General features: G+C 44.2%; 1 protein-coding gene across 1 annotated transcript in view; it reads left to right on the forward strand.

The window, feature by feature from the left end:
• The window catches only part of LOC139266641 (PC3-like endoprotease variant B), a gene marked incomplete at its 3' end in the record, with an annotated part of 827,273 nt that overhangs the window by 67,428 nt on the left and 736,392 nt on the right, over nucleotides 1-23,453 (forward strand). Inside the window, exon 6 of the mRNA XM_070884230.1 lies at nucleotides 1,897-2,118. Coding sequence (XP_070740331.1) covers nucleotides 1,897-2,118 — 222 coding nt within the window. The remainder of the gene's footprint in view (nucleotides 1-1,896; nucleotides 2,119-23,453) is intronic.

Raw genomic sequence — 23,453 nt, forward strand, 5'->3', positions numbered from 1 at the left:
TCCTGCTTTCTCGCCATACCCCTTGATCTCCCGAGTAGTAAGGACTTCATCTAACTCCCTTTTGAATATATTTAGTGAATTGGCCTCAACTACTTTCTGTGATAGAGAATTCCACAGGTTCACCACTCTCTGGGTGAAGAAGTTTCTCCTCATCTCGGTCCTAAATGGCTTACCCCTTATCCTTAGACTGTGACCCCTAGTTCTGGACTTCCCCAACATTGGGAACATTCTTCCTGCATCTAACCTGTCTAAACCCGTCAGAATTTTAAACGTTTCTATGAGGTCCCCTCTCATTCTTCACGCCCCCTTTTGGAAAAAAAATCTGTTCAAAAATGGAACTATTCTAACTCTCTGGAACTGGAGCAAACTAAATGCCGAGAATTGCAATTTCTAAGATGCTCCATTCTAAACTAGTTGATCCAAAAAAAATAGGAGCAACTCGGGCCGAAACTTGAGCCCCTAGTCTTGGCTATATTTAAAACTGTCTCAGAGTCGAAAGGAGAGTTTTCCAATCCAGTGCACCATCCAGTCTCCCGGTCACACCACAGGTTGTATTTGCAAAGCAATGTTGTGGCATCTCTAATGTTGGAGTTAAACTGCCATTTGTGCATTGCTGCAAAGTCGAAAACACTTTGAAGCAATGCAAAAGCGATGATGTAAATTTTCTGAGCATGCAGTGATGCGAAGATTCATCGCCATCACCTCATACTTGGAAAATGACTCTCTGTACCTACAGAGCTCTTGCAGACTTGACATCATAGCCGTCTCCTGTGTGACACCCACAGGAGCTGGCAATCAAACAACATCTCAATTTTGACATCACACGAATTACAACTCCAGTGAGGTTTCAACCCCCAATTTAAAAAGTTGACCTCCAGGACACTTCATAAACTGAATCAAAGTTTATTTAAATGTTTTAAGAAAGCAGATACTACTACCCATGCTCTAAATTTGAGCAGAAGTGGAGACCTGAGCATGTAAGTAATCAGCACGTATGCGTAGAACTCTCTCCTCGATCGGAGAATTGGATTTGCAGGCAGGCAGAATAAACAAGCTGTTGCCAGCTGCGAATCATTTGAGAGCTACAGGATAGCTGCAGCCTTAATGTGCTTTGTTATATAAGTACAGCGCTAGGTCTTGATTTCCTGAGGTGAGGGCCCGTTATACTAGCCCCATGCAGCGCTCGCACCTGCCTCATCCACACCTGCAATTTTCACTGGAAGCCTCCTGCTACTCCGAGTGAAAAGAGCTGGCTAGGCAGATCGTTGTTTTCAAGCAAACGTAAAGAAAATGTTGGTACATAAGGTATTGCATATTTATGTGCTTGGCTGTGTGCCTTTGTTGAGGTCTCACTGACCCAAAAAGAAGTAGGACAAAATGGGCAGGGAATGATACCAGTCTTTCAATGTTCATCAAAGTATATATCGGTAAAGATACGCCACTATTGTGTTACTGAACATGTTACATAATATCGGTATCATATAGGGTTAGTTCACTGCTTTCAAATTAAGCTGAAGTGAACATAAAGTCATTGATGCTGGAAACCTTATCACAAGTTTAATCTGGTATAGATGTGAAACTCTATTGCATTATATTCCAGTGTAGAACTGGAAGGAAAACTCAGCTGGGAAGGCTAGCCTCAGCTTCTGAAACCAACATCAATCTGATTCAGTCTTTTCCAGTGGTGCATGGGAACAATGATCTCTTCAGTCCTGATGTTGCCTGCAGTTGAGCATTTGCATTATGGTTTGCGTGCAACTATTTAAATTCATAATCCAAATGAATTGATAAAGACCATTTAGTGAAAGAACATTTTTCTATAATTATTTCATGTGAACTCAACATAGTGTAGAGAATTAACAATGTTCTTCATGTCTGCTTCTTTATTGGTATTAGGGGCGAAAAGGCAAGGGCAGTATTTTTGTCTGGGCAGCTGGCAATGGCGGTCTGCTGAATGATCACTGCGGAGCTGATGGATTCGTCAACAGCATCTATACAATTGCCATTGGTGCGATTACGCACAGTGGCCTCCCAGCCTTTTATGGAGAACCGTGTCCAGCTCTCATGGCTGTTACATTTACCGGTGCTGCCAAAAAGATCTTGACAGACCTTCCTCTGGTATGTTGCAGTTTAAATAAGCGGATTCGGTTATGGTATCCATGGAAATCATATTTGTAGATTAACATACATTTTTGTCTGGAGCAGTTTCAACCACAGTGGACTGCATTTTGATACAACACTGGCAGCATAAAGTCAGAATCCACCTTCAGTCTGTGCCACATTTCTGCTCTGCACACTGCACCTTTCCCTGATTGTCTGGTCAATATAGATAGTATCAATGAAAAGATAACTTCTTACTCAAATTTTGGTATGGTGGGTTGATGAACAATTCAATAGTATTGGCAAACTCAAGAGGGAACTGGATAGATGCTTGAGAACGCAATTGAGAGGTAGGAGAAATTGAGCATTGTATGGTATATTTAGAAGATTGAGACTGGTCAGATCAATCATAATTGTCTCTTTCGGTCCTACATGTTATGTTCCTTCATCTTGGATGAATGGATTTTAAAAAGCTGTCGTCCTTTAAATTTTGTTTGTGACATTATGGGCGGAGCTTCTATCTGCGCTCCTCCCTACCCAGATCAGGTAGGCATGTCTTTGGGAATTCTACTTTTTCTGCCCTCCTCGGCCTCCGTGGACTCTCTCCAGCTGAAAGTTAGTGTGAGCCCAACTGAGGGCATTAAGAGACCCAAATCTTTTCTAAGCATAGGTAGTCGATCCTGGAGAGGACCCTTACTAATGAGACCTGCTTGATTCATTGAGAGCACACGAGCCAAAGAAGAGAACTTTCCTTGGGGCCTCGCCAAGCCCTTCTCTGCAGTCAGAGCAATTTGGGGTGGTCACCAATGATGTGCCTGCCCCACCCATGAACATGATTCCATTACCAGCATTCAGAATGGGCTCATTGGCTTTGGGCTAGGGCCCATGAAGGTTCAACTCTCTCACACTGTCATCCAGAGAGTAGCTAAGAATAAAAATGTGGATGTGCTCCAACTTATTGTGGACAGACAATGGTCAGCAGTCTGATGTTGCCGCAAATCATTTAGGTTATATTGTCCAAATAATTCAAGTTGTCGCTTTATATTCTATGCTGTTCCCTCCCAATCACCCCAATAGATGCAAATTTGAAACACAGCACGGTGCATTTAGAAGTTCACCCCAGGTCTACTCATGTTATCCATCTCTTACCGTTATTCCAATCGCATTTTCTGGTAGCCATTCTGTTTCATAGTGTGGCTGGAACCTTCCCAGGCCTGCGAGTGTGGATTTGGAGGCTGTCAAATTGGTTCTGATTGACAGTGGGTTGGAAGTCTGTTCTGAACCCACTTTCGTGTCAGTTTCTCAACTATCGGGTCTGCCTGTGTATCGCAGACCTGATACTAAATTAATTAAGGTAGTGAACAGGTAGTAAAATTCAACTTGAGAGGATTAAAAGCAGGCAATTACAATTTTACCAACTTTTTGATGAGTTTGCCGTAGCTCAGGGCACATGCCTGGTAAGTGTGTCGGATTCTCAGTGACTCTACATTACTTTGGCTAGTTGGCAGCTGCAAAAGTGGCATAAAAGCTACCATTTCACAGCTGTTCACTTTCTGATGTCAGAAGCTGAAGCCTTCAGGATTTGGAAGAAGCTTTTGAGCTATATACAGTTTGGAAGTTGTAATGTCTGTAAGCTTGTGATGTTTATAGCTCCGCACTGTGGATGTGGACATATTGTGTACTGCAACTGCAGAGTTAATAATAAACAGAACCAGCCTGTTCCGGAGGCTTCCGACAGAGCTGCCTGCCATGTTGGAAGCTGTGTGTGCTTGTGCTCTGTGAATATGTCACATTTGACAATTGAGATGGGATTTTTCGGATGATTTAAAGCTTAAATTTTGTTGGTGAGGGATTCAGCCAGCTGACCGAGACTTTGGAAGTTTCTGTCTTTTGAAAAAGCTGAAATATATCTGAGGTAAAATACAGCACATGGTGTGAACAGCTAGAGATTAAAATGGCAGGTGTAATGGGACATTTGGGGGAATATAGACACGACCGAGAACGTTTTAAAGCTTATGTGGATCGGCTAGAAATGTATTTCACTGCAAATAACATAATCGAAGTTCCAGACAATGCAGTCCAGAACCGGGCTGTGTTGGAATGTAAGAGAACAATCTTCGTATCAGAGGCGGGTCTGGCATTATACGAAACCCTTGTAAATCTGCTTGTGCCTGACGAGCCAAAGGACACAACGCTTAGAGATTTTAACAAAGCTGGAGCAGCACTATAAACCCAAACCATTAGAAATTGCTGAAAGCTATCATTTCGGGATTCAGAATCAAAAGATTGATGGAAGTATCAGTGATTACATTATAGCATTAAAAAAGCTATCGATGCACTGTAATTTTGGAAACTTTCAAAACCGAGCATTACGGGATCGTTTTGTTTGTGAGGTGAAAAATGATGCGATCAGAAGGAAGTTATTGACGACGGATGACTTGACTTTTGAGATTGCTTGTCAGACACCGAGGTCAATGGGCATGGCCGAACAATATTCCCGAGAATTAAATAATAATTACGGTCGTCAGTCAACCGAGGTAAATCAATTGCAGGTTCAAAGTAAAAGACGGTGTTGGCACAAAGTCTCAGAAACTGGAAATTCGAACAGAGCATCGAAGTCATGCTATAGGTGCCTGGGATAACACATTGCTCAAAGTTGTCCATACGTGAAGGCAGAGTGTTTCTTCTGCAGGAAGACTGGGCATCTTGCGAAGGCATGCCGACTGAAGGGTAAATCAGTGTTCAAAGCTATGAGTCCAGCGTTCAAAGCTATGAGTAGAAATCCCAAGAGACTACATAGCATGGAAGAACAACAACAGGACGAGATGATGTTAGAGTTACACATCATCAGGAGCACGAGGTTAATGGACAGCGATTCGGAAAGTATCAAAATCCAAATAGCTGTTGTGGGATTCAAGATACCAATGAAAATCGACATGGGTGCATCCGTGAGTGTAGTACTGGAGTCGCTGTACCTCAACAAATTGCGTGATTTCCAACTGGAGAAATCCAAGATAAAGCTGCGAGGCTACTCGGGAGAGAAAATTCCTGTGGTAGGTCGTATCACTGTACTGGTGAAATATAAAGATCAATTTCAGAACGTGCCTCTAATAGTAGTGAAAGGAGACAAGCCTGCCTTACTAGGAAGAAATTGGTTGAGCTCACTGAAGCTGGATTGGAGTGAGATTTTCATCAACGGATGAGGTTATCAAGAAGTAAACCAGAAGGTGGGAGTGAAGAACCATCATCATAAATGGTTAAAGTGGTTACTTGGAAAAGTGGTGAAGATATGTGGTCCTCGCACATATTTGGTAAAGATGTTTGATAACTGACAGGTTAGGTTTGTTCATATTGATCATATTTTACCTGCAGACATGGAAGGAGTTGAAGGTGGGAATGATTCAATTATTTCTGACTCATCAGATAGTTTTGATACACCAGTAGCAAATCCTAAATCCAATGTACTGGAAACAAATCCAGGAGAGAATCAGAATGAAAGTCCGAGTCCGAGTCAGGAAAACAAAGAGCCTGAATTTAGAGTGAGTTCAAATGAAAATCAAGGAAATTCTGTGGAGGAAAACGTTCATCAGGATGAGCCTTGAATGAGTGTGAAATCGACACTGTGTTTGGAAGTTCTGTTCGAGAGCGAAGGTATCCTCTTTGAAACAGAAAACAAGTACCGTATATACTCGCGTATCCTACGATCTCACGTATCATGCGACCCCTAAATTTTCGTCCCCAAAACATGATTTTATCATATATCTTATGTATCATGCGAGTCACTTTTTTGAGATACCAGATGACACTAGGCTAGGCTTTCAAACAAGTTTAACAAGTACCCAACACGTAACAAGTATCCTAACACATAACAACGATCGAATACAGACCTTAACAACCGAATCATGAAACGACTCTTCCGCCGTAAACAACCGAATGAGAAACAGCTGTTTTGCATTCTACCCTTAGCCACTATGGAGAAAAGATCTGCGAAGAAATATACTGCCAAATTTAAGCTGCAAGTTGTTGCCGAAGCGGAACAAAGCAACAACGTTAAAGCTGCAAAGCTGTTTGGTGTCAGAGAAAGCTGTGTCCGAAACTGGAGAAAACAAAAAGAAAAATTGAAGGAAACTCCTTCCTATAAATGCGCAAATCGCGGGTTGAAATGTCATTGGCCGCATTTAGAAGATAAAGTATCAAAGTGGGTGTCCGAAAATCGAGAAAATGGTTATATTATAACACGATCTAAAATAAGACTTTATGCTTTACGAGAAGCAAGAAAAATGGGCATTCGTGTGTTTACTGCAAGTCCCGGATGGTGTACGCGGTTCATGAAAAGACATGACTTTGTGTTAAGAAGAAAAACAAAAATTGCACAGAAACTCCCAAAAGAATTAGAAGAAAAAGTGTAAACATTACGTGTGTATCAGCAAGTAAAACAGCAGTTTTATCAAAATCATCTTTATTTGATATACATATGTACTATTTGATTTACCGTAAATGGATACGGTCTGCTTAACAGCCTAACAGCCTAATCTTGGCCAGCACTTCACACCCGCAAGTTTTGTATCTCGCGTATCATGCTACCCCCCAAATTTAGGTTACAATTTAGGTCTTCAAAAGTCGCATGATACGCGAGTATATACGGTAGTAAAGTTAAGTTTGTAAATATGGAAAAAAAATAAGTTTATATCCTGTGTTATGTATAAAAATGAAAGTTATGTATGATGTTTGTTATAAAAACTTCTTCATTAAGGAGGGAGAAGTGTAATGTCTGTAAACTTGTAATGTTTGTAGCTCCATACTGTGGAGGTGGATGTATTATGTACTGCAACTGCAGAGTTGTTAATAAACAGAACCAGGCTGTTCAAAAGGCTCTGTTAGGAGCTGTGTGTGCTGTGCTCTGTGAATATATCACATAAGTGTTTGCAGTGAACTCTCCATTCACTGTCACCTCCTTGGAGCAACCTCTCTCACCATTGACAGATCGCTTCTGTCATCTCAAACTCACCTGCCATCTATTCCAGCAGCATTGGTGCCCTTGGAAAAAAATCTCACTTTGGTCCTCAGAATCCCACCATGATCAGCCCCAACACCAACATCACTAAATACACCAGCATCACCAACAACAACACCAACCTTCTCCACAATCACTTGATGTTGCATAGGACACAGGGCATCAGCAACCTGACCACATTGCTGCCCGGGAGGCCAGGATTGGCCTCACCAGGGCACATTTATTTCACTTGATGTTGAAAGCCCTGGCTGTCACTATCTAACACCAGCTCCATAAAGCATCCCTACAAAGCCCAAGCCATTCCTTTCACACTCATCACCATGGTGTGGGGGTACCCTTATGTCTCACCATTCACTACAACTCACTAAGCCACTTCCAAAGATGCCCACAAATCTGTCGAAAAACGCAAAGTGTTGAAAATAAAGATTTCAATGTTTGACAACACATTAACATAAACTTTACTTAAACATTGGCTAAAAGACCCAAGTGCCTACCCTTGAGTGTTGTTAGTTGGTATGATTGGACAAGGATGAAGGTGAGTGTGAGGGGTGGCTACTAAGAAGGGGATGTGGTAATGTAGATAGAGACAGGGATGGGTGGAGGTGCAAGGTAAGTTAAGAAGAGCATAAAAACATAGGAAATAGGAACAACAGTAGGCCATACGGTTCATTGAGCCTGCTCGGCCATTCAGTAAGTTCATGGCTGATCTGATCATGGACTTAGCTCCACTTCCCTGCCTGCTCCCCATAACCCCTTATCCCCTTATCGTTTCAGAAACTGTCTATTTCTGTCTTAAATTTATTCAATATCTCAGCTTCCACAGCTCTGAGGCAGTGGATTCCACAGATTTACAACCCTGTAAGAGAAGAAATTCCTCCTCATCTCTGTTTTAAATGGGAGGCCCCTTATTCTAGGATCATGCCCTCTAGCTCTAGTCTCCCCCATCAGTGGAAACATCCTCTCTGTATCCACTTTGTCAAACCCCCTCATAATCTTATATGTTTCGATAAGATCACCTCTTATTCTTCTGAATTCCAATGAGTAGAGGCCCAACCTACTCAACCTTTCCTCATAAGTCAGCCCGCTCAGCCCGGAATCAACCAAGTGAACCTTCTCTGAACTGCCTCCAAAGCAAGCATATCCTTTCGTAAATATAGAAAACAAAACTGCATGCTGTATTCCAGGTGTGGCCTCACCAATACCTTGTATAGCTGTAGCAAGACTTCCCTGCTTTTATATTCCATCCCCTTTGCAATAAAGGCCAAGATACCATTGGCCTTCCTGATCACTTGCTGTACCTGCATACTATCTTTTTGTGTTTCATGCACAAGTACCCCCAGGTCCCGCTGTACTGCGACACTTTGCAATCTTTCTCGATTTAAATAATAACTTGCTCTTTGATTTTTTTCTGCCAAAGTGCATGACCTCACACTTTCCAACATTATACTTCATCTGCCAAAATTTGGCCCACTCACTTAGCCTGTCTATGTCCTTTTGCAGATTTTTTGTGTCCTCCTCACACATTGCTTTTCCTCCCATCTTTGTATAGTCAGCAAACTTGGCTACGTTACATTCAGTCCCTTCTTCCAAGTGGTTAATGTCGGCTGGCACCTGGGAGGTACAGTTCAGATATTGCTGTTAATCATGTTCCAAGAGAAAATGGCACAGAATATCTTGGAGCTGCAGGCCATTGTGTGGGGGAGGAGGAGGGCCCTGCTGCTTGTGTCTCGTCCCACTCACTGGTGCACACCAATTCTTAACTCCTTTCCCCTTCTTCCACAGATCAGTGACAGCCACGGGGGGTGGGGGGGGAGATGATGAGGAGGATTAAGCAGATGATGATAAAACAGTTTCCTCTGCTTCCAGCCATAGCTGCTCTCTTTCATCCCTCCCCCGCCCTGCGCCTGGGTCACTTGCTTTCTCTTCCTCACTCACTATGTCAGAGGCTTGTACCTGGGGTGCAAAAGAGAGTGGGAATGAAGAATTATCCCAGGGCGATTCACAAAGAACAAGGAAGCTGGAGGAACAAGGAGTGGAGAAGATTCTGCTGTTCCCCAGCAGTGGAGATGGTTGCCCTTTTTGGGAACCAGTAGCTTCTGATCCCGCTATGAAAAGAAGGAAGTTTGTTGAACATCACACTGCATACAGGCAGAGGTCACAGTGGACAATGGAATCTACTGCTTTCATATGTGGCAACATCAAGGAAGCATTTTCCTTGTTGCAGATATGAATGGAGCATGTGACAACTTCACTGAGTCTCCAACCTCTTCTACTTCCCTCTCCCCATAGAAGTGGTTCAAAATCAAGTTAGTGCCTCTTCCTCTGAAAGTGAACTCGGTGTTCATTTAAAGAAGATGTTTATTTGTGCATTGGTGCTGATTTCCAATGAGATCATTAGGTCATTAGTTTGATCTGTGTCAAGATCCTCCTGATATTGGGCTCCATGTGATACGCTGCCTGCACAGCAACTGGGGCTTCCTGTTCCCTCACTATGGCAGTTTAAAATCTGCCTCAGCAGCTTTCCAATGAAAGAACATGAAAAATATGCAGGAAAACCTGAGCTGTGGCAAAGGTTCTCCAGTGAGCTCTTTTCAATGCAACACGTGTTAGGATCAGCTGATCTTGGCATTTATGCGGTTGTAAATTAGACAGAGTACAGTTGGGTGGTAACAATAGGAATTATAATGTGTGATATAATTCTATAATGCCATATACTTTAAATATCATTGTTGCCGAAAGGGTAGGTGAAGAAAGCAAATATCCCCATCCCTGGCCACCTAAACAAAAAATTGTGTCAGCCCGAAAATGAGTGCTACTCCAATTTGCGCTGTTATAATGAGTCCCCCACTGCCATTACTCCTCAAGTGCGCTGAAAAACTCAAGGGAATTAAGGCCCTTTGTGTCTTTTTGCAAGATTTTCTTTGTTGAATGAATCAGTGCCTCAATTGCCATTTGTTTGAAATAAGTGATATTTAACTTTATTTATTTTGTTGTCTTACGGGGTTGAGGGATGACTGTGCTGTGAATACAGTGTTTTAACATGTTGCTCATGGATCAGTATAACACAGCAGGGCAACATCTCTCTTACCGAGACAGTAGTGAGAAACAGGTATACTTGATGATGATGGTTTAGTTGTTATATTTATGACCCTTTACAAATCAGCCAGGGGGATTTTATTGATTTACAGTGTTGGTCAGGCTTCACACACATCCCAGTTAACTGTGTTTGAGCGTTCTACCCAATCCTAACCATGTTCTAATGAATAATTTAGAATTATCTAATGTGTCTGGTCCTCAATCCCAACCTCAACCTCAGAGGTTCAACCATATGACATGAGCACAGCATTTCCATTCCCTGTGCTGCCTGTACTTGAGGCTTTTCTGGGAATGATTGCTGAATTCAAAGGCATTTCCTGCAAACTGGTTCAAAATTGACCAAGTTTACTTCATAAAGATCCTTAACAGCAAACAAAGATACAAGAGTTGTATCCGATCTCTCTGGACTTGAACCAGCAAACCTCCCATGAAAGCACTGCGTGTCAATGATCGGCAAGTCAGCAGAGTGATTGTACCCCAAGGCCCATGCTGAATTCTACACCATGTCTCATCTGCATTTAACTGGCGAGTGTGCCAAGCAAGCATCAGGAAGTAGCCGGCTAGTACTGATGGCTGGAGTTTGAGCTGACTACAATGTTAGCAGTGGCCTCTGGTAGGTCCTGAGAGGGAGCGAGCCCAGGCTAGCAGCAGCCTGCATTTGTTTTTTGGAGCCAGCAAGAGAATTCCTGTTCCCTTTGACTCCACAAAATAAAAACATTTTCAAATCTCTTGGAACTTTTTTCAGTTAAAGGCCGCTTTAGATCGTGAAGAATTGTTGCTGTCCAATTTTACATTGGGGTCCTCATATCATAGGCAGTCCCTCGGAGTTGAGGATGACTTGCTTCCTCTCTAAAAGTGAGTTCTCAGGAGACTGAACAGTCCAATGCGGGAATTACAGTCTCTATCACAGGTGGGGCAGACAGTGATTGAAGGAAAGGGTGGGTGAGGAGCCTGGGTTGATGCATGCTCCTTCCACTGTCTACACTTGGTTTCTGCTTGTTCTCGGCAATGGAACTCGAGGTGCTCAGCGCCCTCCCAGATGCTCTTCCTCCACTTTGGGCAGTCGTGGGCCAGGGATTCCCAGGAGTTGGTGGGGATGTTGCACTTTATCAAGGAGGCTTTGAGGATCCACCACAGACTCAATCCACGACTGGATCTGGATCAAGCAAGGCTGCATCATTGCACCAATGCTCTTTTCGATCTTCCTTACTACAATGCTGCATCACATCCTTAGCAAGCTCCTCGCTGGAGTGGAGCTAAATGATAGAACAGATGGCAATCTGTTCAACCTCCGCCACCTCCAGGCCAGATCCAAGGTAGTTCCATCCTCTGTCATTGAACTACAGTACGCAGACGACGCTTGCATCTGCGCACACTCGGAGGCCGAACTCAAAGCCATCGTCAACACCTTCACCGAGGCGTACGAAAGCATGAGCCTTGTGCTATTGGGGTCAAAACTACTATTGTAGGGCCCCGATATGAACAACCATTCAGATTGAAAAAGAAAAAGAAGGACTTGCATTTATATAGCGCCTTTCGCAACCTCAGGGCGTCCTAAAGCATTTTACAGCCAATGGAGTATTTTTGAAGTGTAGTCACTGTTGTAATGTAGGAAACGTGGCAGCCAATTTGCACACAGTAAGCTCCCACAACAGCAATGTGATAATGACCAGATAATCTCATTTTTTTTTGTGATGCTGATTGAGGGATTTAATATTGGCCAGTACACCGGGGATAACTCCCCTGGTCTTTTTCGAAATAGTGCCATGGAAGCTTTTACGTCCAGCTGAGAGAGCAGATGGGGCCTCGGTTTGTCTTATCCGAAAGACAGCATGCCACCTGTTTCAGGCGGGCGCCCTGAATGACTAAAAGAAATTTGATTCAGTTTCACATGAGGCACTCTTATGGGGTCAACCATCCATAGAAGATCGTGACCTGGTTTTGAACCCCATTTTGCCTATTTTCCGCCCAATAAACGGGCACATTGTTGTCCATTTTTTCCCATATTGTGCTGTCTGTCCTCCTCCTTTACCCGGAAGAATAAAAATAACATTGCTACCTTGAAATTATACAAACATAATTAAAATGTAAGTAGATAATGACTAAAATGTAGTTAAGTAAGACTATAATTTTTAGATTTGAACATATTTGAGAAATAGCCATGTTATTAAAGATAATCTGGAGCTCCCAGTGGGAGGAGCAAATGCAGAGAGTGCATCTGAGGAAGTATTCATGCACAGCCCATCATTTTCCCTCCATGCTGTTCCCCACTGAAAATACCACATCACAGAATCACTACTACAATGAGGTCATTTGGTCCATTCAGCCTACTCCACTTTTATGACCCCGACTTGCCGTAGATGTTCTTCACAGGTTCTGCGAGAAACATCTGCGGCAGGTCGGGGTCATAAAATGAGCACGCCATTCCAGGGAGCAGCGCGAGCTGGTGCAGGAGGGCGACTGGATTGGACGTCACCATAACCCAGGTCAGTGATTGGAGCGTGCGCAGGTACAGCAGGAACAGCAAGGTCGGGGTGAGGGAGTGGCAACAGATTGCAGAGCAATGTGATCGGGGCCCAGGAGAGGCGTGAGTTCGGGGCCCAGAAGAGGCGAGGGCCCTGGGGCAGCACGGGCCAGCCCGCACTGCGATATGTGTGCACACTAGGTCCATGCAGCAGAGCTGGTCTCTAATCATCTTGGTTAATCCTTGCCACTGCACCAAGACCTAGCTCTGTCAAGCCCGTGTGGTGGCCGTTGCACACCAGCCACCACACCTTAAAAAACAATCTATGCACAGGCATCTTCTACCTTTCAACATGTAGTTCGGGACCTGGAATATTAGGTCCTAGAAACATAGAAACATAGAAAATAGGTGCAGGAGTAGGCCATTTGGCCCTTCGAGCCAGCACCGCCATTCAACAACATCATGGCTGATCATTCCCTCAGTATACCTTTCCTGCTTTTTCTCCATACCCCTTGATCCCCTTAGCCGTAAGGTTCTTTATTGAAACACCTGTGAACTCATTCCTTTTTGGCGTGGAAGCAAGTCATCCTCGTTTCGAGGGACCGCCTAAGAGAGAAGAGAAGAAGAGAGATTAGTTTGAAAATAAATGGATCAATGGATCAAAGTTATTGTATCAGATGAGTTTACAAGGATGTGTCAGATCTGAATTATTTTTACATGTTTAAATTATTAATAAGGAAAAGCACCATAGCCATAGAAAAAGAAAAGCATTGGAGAAAATAAACTGGCAGGTTTAGTCATTGAAATTGCTTTGTTTGGTATTAGTAATGAATGAGTTAATGCATTCATATGGATTTCCTTTACTATTTTAATGAAAATAGGAGACTAAGGAATAAGGTTAACATGGTAATGGAAAGAATGAGGTGAGAATAAAAATAGTAACCGATACAGGAATGATATGAGAATAAAAATGTATGTAATATGTTACTCTGTGTAACTTAGGGGAGAAAAATGACCTAAATGGTTTTGCTGCCCCATCAAATGAGCTGAAATACTTCATAGAGGAAATGCCTGCAGATCACTAGGAAATGATTCCATTTTCTAAAATGTAGATTTCTGACATTTATATCCAGTTATCTTTAATGAGATCAAGATATGTACACTAATTAGAATGAATAACAACTTTTTAAACAGGAACCATGACAGTTAAAGAAAGTTGAGCTATGTGAGCAAATTTGGGCCCTGTATTCAGATGTTTGTTCATTTTTTAGAGCTGCTTATTCATGTGAGAGTCCAATAACATGGTACTTGTCTTATGCCAGTGAGAATTTACTAAATAATCCCACACTTTGAATCTGGAAGAATCATAATGTAACAAAAAATGTCATGAAACTTGCACCTTATTATTGATAGATGCATTGAAATCACATGAATCAAGAATAAGGTGCAACCATAAAAACAGAGTCATATCAATAGATAAGCAAGGGAAAAATGGGTAAATTGGAAAATAACTATCGGAGGCTACGAAGAAATGAGATGGCATTCAGAAACAAAAGTCCTGAGGTAAATTTGGTAACTTTTGTGCCCATTTTATGCCTATAAAAAGGATGCAAAATGACCAATTTAGGAGTACAATATCCGGCCCTTGATATGCCAGTGAGGCAGTCAGCCCAAATTTGGGCCAAGCATACTGTTAAGTGACTGTGGAAGCATGACAGGTGCCAGTAGCTCACCCCTATTATTGGGCCCAAGTTTCGGGCCGCGCCTAAAACAACGCAGCCAGGACCTGGACGCCCGTTTTTCGTGCCACAAAGTGCGCCTAAAAAAAACTTACCTATTCTCCGGCTCCCTGCAGGCCCTCTGGAGCTGGGCGCAGCCCCCCCCGCCCCTGCCCCCTGCCCGCCGACCCGACCTCCGCTCCCCCCCCCCCCCCCGAGCCGACCCAATCTCTGCGCCCCTCCCGCAACTCTCACTCCCGCCCCTCCGTGACTTGTGACTTCACCCCCGGACCTCTGCGACTTCCCCCCCCCCCCCGGACTTCCGTGACTCTTTTCCCCCCCCCCCCCCCGGACCTCCGAGACCCGACGCCACCTACCTGTAAATCCAGCCCGAAGTCTTGGGCCCGGCCGTTCAGCCTCCTTCTCTCCCTTCTCTCCCTCCCTCCCTTCCCTCCCTCTATCCCCTCTTCCCTTCTCCCCCTCTCCCCCCCCTCCATCCCTCCCTCCATCCATCCTCTCTCTCTCCTCCCCCCTTCTCCTCCCCCCTCCCCCTCCCCCTCCCCCTCCCCCTCCCCCTCCCCCTCCTCTAGCCACTACCCCCTCCTCCTCTCCCCCCTACCCCCTCCTGCTTCCCCCACCCACCTCCTCCTCCCCCCTCCTCCTCTCCCCCCCACCCACCTTCTCCCCCTCCCCTCGCTGTCAGAAACACAGACACTGACAGACAGAGAGTGAGAGACACACACACACAGACAGAGAGATAGAGATACTGACAGAGACACACTGGGGGGCCGTCCCAGCACGCTGTTGGAGGACTCCCGGTGCTGCAGTCGGTAAGTAGAAAATGTTTTATTTATTGATTTTTTTTTTAGTTTTATTTTTTATTAATTTTTTTTGATTGATTTATTAGTTGATTTATTGATGTATTTATCATTTATTATTGATGATGGCTCTTTATTTGTAATACTGAAGTGTTTAATGTTTGTAAACTTCCCTTTAAACCCCCCCCCCCCACTTTCCCTACGCCTGATTTGTAACCTACGCCTGATTTTCTAAAGTGTAGACAAGGTTTTTTCGAACGTACAAAAATCTTCACTTACTCCATTCTAAGTTAGTTTGGAGTAAGTTTTCACTGCCTAAACTTTGAAAACAGACGTCAGTGGCTGGACACGCCCCCTTTTGAGAAAAAAATTCTGTTCCAAAATGAAACTGTTCTAACTGACTAGAACTGGAGCAAACTAAATGCCGAGAATTCAAATTTCTAACATACTCCATTCTAAACCAGTTGCTCCAAAAAATCAGGAGCAACTCAGGCCGAAACTTGGTCCCATAATAGGGGAACAGTTGCATAATAGTAATGTCACTGGACTAGTAATCCAGAGGCCTGGATGAATAATCCCAAGACATGAGTTCAACTCCCAACATGGCAGCTGGGGTATTTAAATTCAGTTAATTAAATACATCTGGAATAAAAAGCTGGTATCAGTAATGGTGACCATGAAACTACCGGATTGTTGAAAAACCCATCTGGTTCACTAAAATCCTTTAGGGAAGGAAATCTACTGTCATTACTCAGTCTAGCCTATATGTGACTCCAGGCACACACCAATGTGGTTGACTTTTAACTGCCCTCTGAAATAGCCGAGCAAGCCACTCAGTTGTACACAACCACTACGAAAAACAATAATGAGCATAAAACTGGTTGGACCATCCAGCATCGACCTTGGCACTGGCTATGGACATGACAATGGCATACTCAGCCCAATTGACTCTGCAATGTCCTTCTCACCAACATCTGGGGACTTGTGCCAAAATTGGGAGCGTTGACTCAAAGACTAGTCAAGCAACAGCCCGACATAGTCATACTCACAGAATCACACCATTCAGCCAATGTCCCAGATTCCTAAATCACTATCCTTGGCTATGTACTGTGCCACCAGCAGGACAGACCCACCAGGGGTAGTGGTACAGTAATATACAGTCGGGAGGGAGTAGCCCTGGGAGTCCTCAACATTGACTCCAAACCCCATGAAGTCTCATGGCTTCAAGTCAAGAATGGGCAAGGTAACCGCCTGCTGATTATCACCTACCGCCTTCCCTCAGATCAATCAGTATTCCTCTATGTTGACCATCACTTGGAAGAAGCACTGAGAGTAGCAAAAGACAGAATATACTCTGGATGGGGAACTTCAATGTCCATCATCAAGATTGGCTCGGTAACACCACAAATGACCGAGTTGGCTGAGTCCTGAAGGATATAGCTGCCAGACTGGGCCTGCAGCAGATGGTGAGAGAACCAACAAGAGGGAAAAACCTACTTGACCTCGTCCTCACCAATCCAACTGTCGCAGATGCATCTGTCCATGACAGCATTGGTAGCAGTGATCATCACACAGTCATTGTGGAGACGAAGTCCGATCTTCGCACTGAGGACACCCTCCATCATGTTGTGTGCACTATCTCCGTGCTAAATGGGATAGATTTGGAACAGATCTAGAGGCTCAAAACTGGGCATCAATGAGGCGCTGTGGGCCATTTGCAGCAGCAGAATTGTATTCTACCCCAATCTGTAACCTCATGGCCTGGCATATCCCTCACTACCATTACCATATAGCCAGGGGACCAAACCTGGTTCAATGAGGTGTTCAGAAGAGCATAAGAACCTAAGAAATAGGAGCAGGAGCAGGCCATAAGGCCCCTCGAGCCTGCTCCGCCATTCAATAAGACCATGGCTGATCAGATCATGGACTCAGCTCCACTTCCCTGCCCGCTCCCCATGATTCCTTATCCCCGAACACCAGGCGTACCTATAAATGAGGTGCCAACCTGGGGAAGCTGAAACACAGGACTACATGCATGCTAACAAGTGGAAGCAGCATTCTATAGACAAGGCTAAGCGATCCCACAACCAACAGATCAGATTAAAGCTCTGTAGTCCTGCCACATCTAGTCGTGAATGATGGTGGGCCATTAAACAACTAACAGAGGGAGGAGGAGGCTCCATGAAGATCTCCATTCTCAAAGATGGTGGAGCCCAGCACATGAATTCAAAAGACAAAGCTGAACAGTTTACAACCATCTTCAGCCAGAAGTGCCGAGTGGATGATCCATATCAGCCGCCTTCTGAGGTTTCCACCATCACAGAAGCCAGTCTTCAGCCAATTCGATTCACTCCACATGATATCAAGAAAAGGCTGAGCACACTGGGTGCAGCAAAGGCGATGGGCCCCGACAACATCCCGGCTGTTGTGCTGAAGACTTGTGCTCCAAAACTAGATGTGCCTCTAGCCAAGCTGTTCCAGTACATCTACAACACTGGCATCTATCTGACAATGTGGAAAACTGTCCAGGTATGTCCTGTTCACAAAATGCAGGACAAATCCAATGCAGCCAATTACTGCCCCATCAATCTACTCTCGATCATCAGCAAAGTGATGAAAGGTCAACAGTGCTATCAAGCGGCACTTACTCACCAATAACCTGCTCACCGATGCTCAGTTTGGGTTCCATGAGGACCACTCAGCTCCAGACCTCATTATAGCCTTGGTCCAAACCTGGACAAAAGAGCTGAATTTCAGATGTGAGGTGAGAGTGACCTGCTCTTGACATCAAGGCAGCATTTGACCAAATGTGGCAAAAAGGAGCCCTAGTAAAAATGAAGTCATTGGGAATCAGATGAAAACTCTCCACTAGCTGGAATCATACCTAGCACAAAGGAATGTTGGCTGTGGTGGTGGGAGATCAATCATCACAGCCTCAGGGTGTCACTGCAGGAGTTCTCCAGGACAGTGTCCTAGGCCCAACCATCTTCAGCTGCTTCATCAATAACCTTCCCTTCATCATAAGATCAGAAGTGGGGATGTTTGTTCATGATTGCACAGTGTTCAGTACCATTTGCAATTCCTCAGATAATGGAGCAGTCCATGCCCACATGCAGCAAGACCTGGACAACATTCAGGCTTGGGCTGATAAGTGGCAAGTAACATTCGCGCCACACAAGTGCCAGGCAATGACTAGCTCCAACAAGCGAGACATTCAATGGCATTACCATCACTGAATCCCCTACCATCAACATCCTTGGGGGTCACCATTGACCAGAAACTTAACTGGACCAGCCACATAAATACCTTAGCAACAAGAGCAGGTCAGAGGCTGGGTATTCTGCGGAAAGTGTATCCCCTCCTGACTCCCCAAAGCTTTTCCACCATCTGCAAGGCACAAGTCAGGAGTGTGATGGAATACTCTTCACTTGCCTGGATGAGTGCAGCTCCAACAACACTCAAGAAGCTCAACACCATCCAGGACAAAGCAGCCCACTTGATTGGCACCTCATCCACTACCTTAAATATTCACTCCCTCCACCACTGGCATACCATGTCTGCAGTGTGTACCATCTATAAGATGCACTGCAGCAATTCACCAAAGTTTCTTTGGCAGCACCTCCAAAACCCGTGACCTCTACCACCTAGAAGGACAAGGGCAGCAGACGCATAGGAGCAGCATCATCTGCAGTTACCCCTCCAAGTCACACACAATCCTGACTTGGAAACATAGCGTCGTTCCTTCATTGTCGCTGGGCTAAATTCCTGGAACTCCCTCCCTAACAACACAATGGGAGAAATTTCACCACAAAAACTACAGCGGTTCAAGAAGGCCGCTCACCAAGGGCAGTTAGAGATGGGTAATAAATGTGGGCCTTGACAGTGATGCCCACATCCCAGGAATGAATAAAAAAAAATAAAACAATGAGGCCCGAGGCCCAATTTGCAGCTGGCCTGTCAGTTCGGACATGCGCCGTCAGCTATGCTTTCGGTAACGGGCCATAACAACTTTCCCCTCACCCCCGGCCCAGATGTAATGATATATATTTGTCTATTTATAATGAATAGATAAATACACATTGAATCATAATTAACATGTAGTAAGAGCCTACATATTGAGAATAAGCTGCCACAGCTGGATGTTGTATCTCCAGTAATCATAGAATCATGCAGCACAGAAGGGGGCCATTCAGCCCATCATGTCTGTCCTGACTCTTTGAAAGAGCTAAGCAATTAGAAACATAGAAACATAGAAAATAGGTGCAGGAGTAGTCCATTCGGCCCTTCAAGCCTGCACCACCATTCAATAAGATCATGGCTGATCACTCACCTCAGTACCCCTTTCCTGCTTTCTCTCCATACCCCTTAATCCCTTTAGCCATAAGGGCCATATCTAACTCCCCCTTGAATATATCCAATGAACTGGCATCAACAACTCTCTGTGGTAGGGAATTCCACAGGTTAACAACTCTCTGAGTGAAGAAGTTTCTCCTCATCTCAGTCCTAAATGGCTTAGCCCTTATCCTTAGACTATGTCCCTGGTTCTGGACTTCCCCAACATCGGGAACATTCTTCCTGCATCTAACCTGTCCAGTCCCCTCAAAGTTTTATATGTTTCTATGAGGTCCCCTCTCATCCATCTAAATTCCAGTGAATACAGGCCCCAGTCGATCCAGTCTCTCCTCATATGTCAGTCCTGCCATCCCGGGAATCAGTCTGGTGAACCTTCGCTGCACTCCCTCAATAGCAAGAACGTCCTTCCTCAGATTAGGAGACCAAAACTGAACACACTATTCCAGCTGAGGCCTCACTACGGCCCTGTACAATTTCAATAAGACCTCCCTGCTCCTATACTCAAATCCCCTAGCTATGAAGGCCAACATACCATTTGCCGCCTTCACCGCCTGCTGTACCTGCATGCCAACTTTCAATGACTGATGTACCACACCCAGGTCTCGCTGCACCTCCCCTTTTCCTAATCTGTCACCATTCAGATAATATTCTGCCTTCGTGTTTTTGCCACCAAAGTGGATAATCTCACATTTATCCACATTATAATGCATCTGCCATGCGTTTGCCCACTCACCTAACCTGACAAGTCACCCTGCAGCCTTTTAGTGTCCTCCTCACAGCTCACACTGCCACCCAGGTTAGTGTCATATGTAATCTTGGAGTTATTACACTCCATTCCCTCATCCAAATCAATAATGTATATTGTAAATGGCTGGGGTCCCAGCACTGAGCCCTGCGGTACCCCACTAGTCACTGCCTGCCATTCTGAAAAGGACCCGTTTATCCTGACTCTCTGCTTCGTGTCTGCCAACCAGTTCTCTATCCACGTCCGTATATTACCCCCAATACCATGTGCTTTAATTTTGCACACCAATTTCTTGTGTGGGACCTTGTCAAAAGTCTTTTGGAAGTCCAAATACACCACATCCACTGGTTCTCCCTTGTCCACTCTGCCAGTTACATCCTCAAAAAATTCTAGAAGATTTGTCGAGCAGGATTTCCCTTTCATAAATCCATGCTGACTTGGGCCGATCCTGTCACTGCTTTCCAAATGTGCTGCTATTTCATCTTTAATAATTGATTTCAACATTTTCCCCACTACTGATGTAGCAGGCTAACCGGTCTATACTTACCCATTTTCTCTCTCCCTCCTTTCTTAAAAAGTGGTGTTACATTAGCTACCCTCCAGTCCATAGGAACTGATCCAGAATCTATAGACGGTTGGAAAATGATCACCAATGCATCCACTATTTCTAGGGCTACTTCCTTAAGTATTCTGGGATGCAGACTATCAGGCCCCGGAGATTTATTGGCCTTCAAACCCATCAATTTCCCTAACACCAGTTCCTGCCTAATAAGGATTTCCTTCAGTTCCTCCTTCTCACTAAACCCTCGGTCCCCTTGTATTTCCGAAAGGTTATTTGTGTCTTCCTTCGTGAAGACAGAACCAAAATACTTATTTAACCAGTCCACCATTTCTTTGTTCCCCATTATAAATTCACCTGAATCTGACTGCAAGGGACCTACATTTGTTTTCACTAATCTTTTTCTTTTCACAATTCTATAGAAGCTTTTGCAGTCAGTTTTTATGTTCCCAGCAAGCTTCCTGTCATACTCTATTTTCTCCCTCCTAATTAAACCCTTTGTCCTCCTCTGCTGTTTTGTCTGGCCAATTTATATGCCTCTTCCTCGGATTTAACACTATCCTTAATTTCCCTTGTTAGCCACAGTTGAGCCACCTTCCCCGTTTTATTTTTACTCCAGACAGGGATGTACATTTGTTGAAGTTCATCCATGTGATCTTTAAATGTTTGCCATTGCCTATGCACTGTCAACCCTTTAAGTATCACTCGCCAGTCTCTTCTAGCCAATTCATATCTCATACCATCAAAGTTACCTTTCCTTAAGTTCAGGACCCTAGTCCCACTTCTCTGCTCTTTTCTCAAATTTTTCCTATTCAAGTATATATTCAATTCACTTTTTTTCCTCCAAATCATAAGGAACATTCCACTGTGTTTTATAATGGAATAGGGGACAGAGTGTTGATTAAATCAGGAAATGCTCAGCCCCCATTCCAGCATAAAACATGTTGAAGCATTCATTATAAACATAATAAAGCCCAAAATGTCAGAAGAGACTGGAGATCTCTAAAATTCAGATTTCCTTAGGATATGGATCATTATACAGTCCTTGTATTTTTCTATGCAGGTACATTGAGCTAAAGCAGATGTTTGTTGCATTCCTCACTTATGCATTCACAGGAACTGAGGCGACTCACAAACAGAAACAGATCACACACACAGCAGTTGTTGGTGGAACGAGGCCTCTATAAGTTGGTAACGCTACTGTGGGGAGGATTGTTTGTTTCTGGTTGACAGAGAAGGATAATGCTAGTCATTTGGGCGTGGAAATTCAGCAACGCAAGAGCTTTGAAAGGACGAAGATTTACTGTATATTGGTTCTGTTGCTTCTGTGTGATATTGAGTAGCTTTTTGTTAAGACAAAGAGATTTAAGTGGAACATATCTCTCAGCTTTTCTGTCTGAAAGCTTGAATGAGAAAAGAAAAGCAAGATTAGAAAATAAAAACCAAAACAAGGACAGAGAGGGGCCGAATTTGGTCAAGGCCTCTGCCGATCCAAGTGCCGCCCAAAGTGCCGCTGAGGTACGATTTTGTACTTTCAGTGGGGTTTTCATCGCCGAGGTCCCTCGAAGGTCGGCGGGCGGCAAATGAACAACGTACGCCGCCAATCTGGGCGACAGCAGGCAGGAGGTCTCATTCTCAGTGGCAGAGGCGCTTGCCGCCCAAGTGCCGCTGAGGATGGAGTTGGGCCCACGGAGGGGCGAACAGCTGAAAATAAAAATCATCATGAAAAAATGTAGAAAACTATCGGAAGACCTTCAGGGGACCCCCATCCAGGTAAGTCGCTGTGGAAAAAAAAGTTGTTAACTAACAATTTTTTCAGGATCTTTAGACTTACTGCCAGGGCCAGACCAGCCTCCAGCCAGCAGTCCACCCCCATTCTGGCGCCGACTCCCGCCAGCATGAATATGGGAGCTCGGCGGGCGGGAGCTCAGTTACACCACTTGGCCGTCAGCGGGCGGTTCCCGGCGGCGCTCCCCTCCCGCCCGCTCCAGCCCACCTCGAAAGTGGCACTTGGCGGATCTTGCAGAGAAATGTGGTGGCATTGGGCAGTAAGTTGATCAATTTCGGCCCCAGAATCTCTCTGCATTACTCAGCAAGGGACTTGTCTAATTTTCACGATCCACCTGGTTTTCAGTACTGTAGATACCAGCAACACTGTAATCATATCAATGAATGATTTAATTCACATGCACTATAAAAGGAAGAAAAAGTTTAACTAGTCGCCTTAGCATTAAATTTTATGTTGTTTGTAATAATAGAACAACTTCATGCTAAATAACATCCCTCCCTCCACAAAAAAATAATTTTAAAGACCCTGTTTCATTTCTTGTTGAGCAGTAACAGCAGAATATGAAAGCCATTTCATTTTATTTCCTGTTGCTTACTATTAAGATTTTCCCAAAGGACAAGTACAGCTGTCTCATTCCAGTAGTAATGACCTAGTTTTATGACTTTTGTTGAATTAAAAGAAAAAAAAGCAGTAACACTCTCTTTGTTGATGGTATAAAAAATATGATAGAGATTTATGCCTGTTGCTTTTTTCAGAATCTGCCTCATTAATTTTGTTGCTCACTGCATTTGTCATTT

The sequence above is a fragment of the Pristiophorus japonicus genome, chromosome 7 (assembly GCF_044704955.1).
Source record: "Pristiophorus japonicus isolate sPriJap1 chromosome 7, sPriJap1.hap1, whole genome shotgun sequence".
NCBI classification, from domain to species: domain Eukaryota; kingdom Metazoa; phylum Chordata; class Chondrichthyes; family Pristiophoridae; genus Pristiophorus; species Pristiophorus japonicus.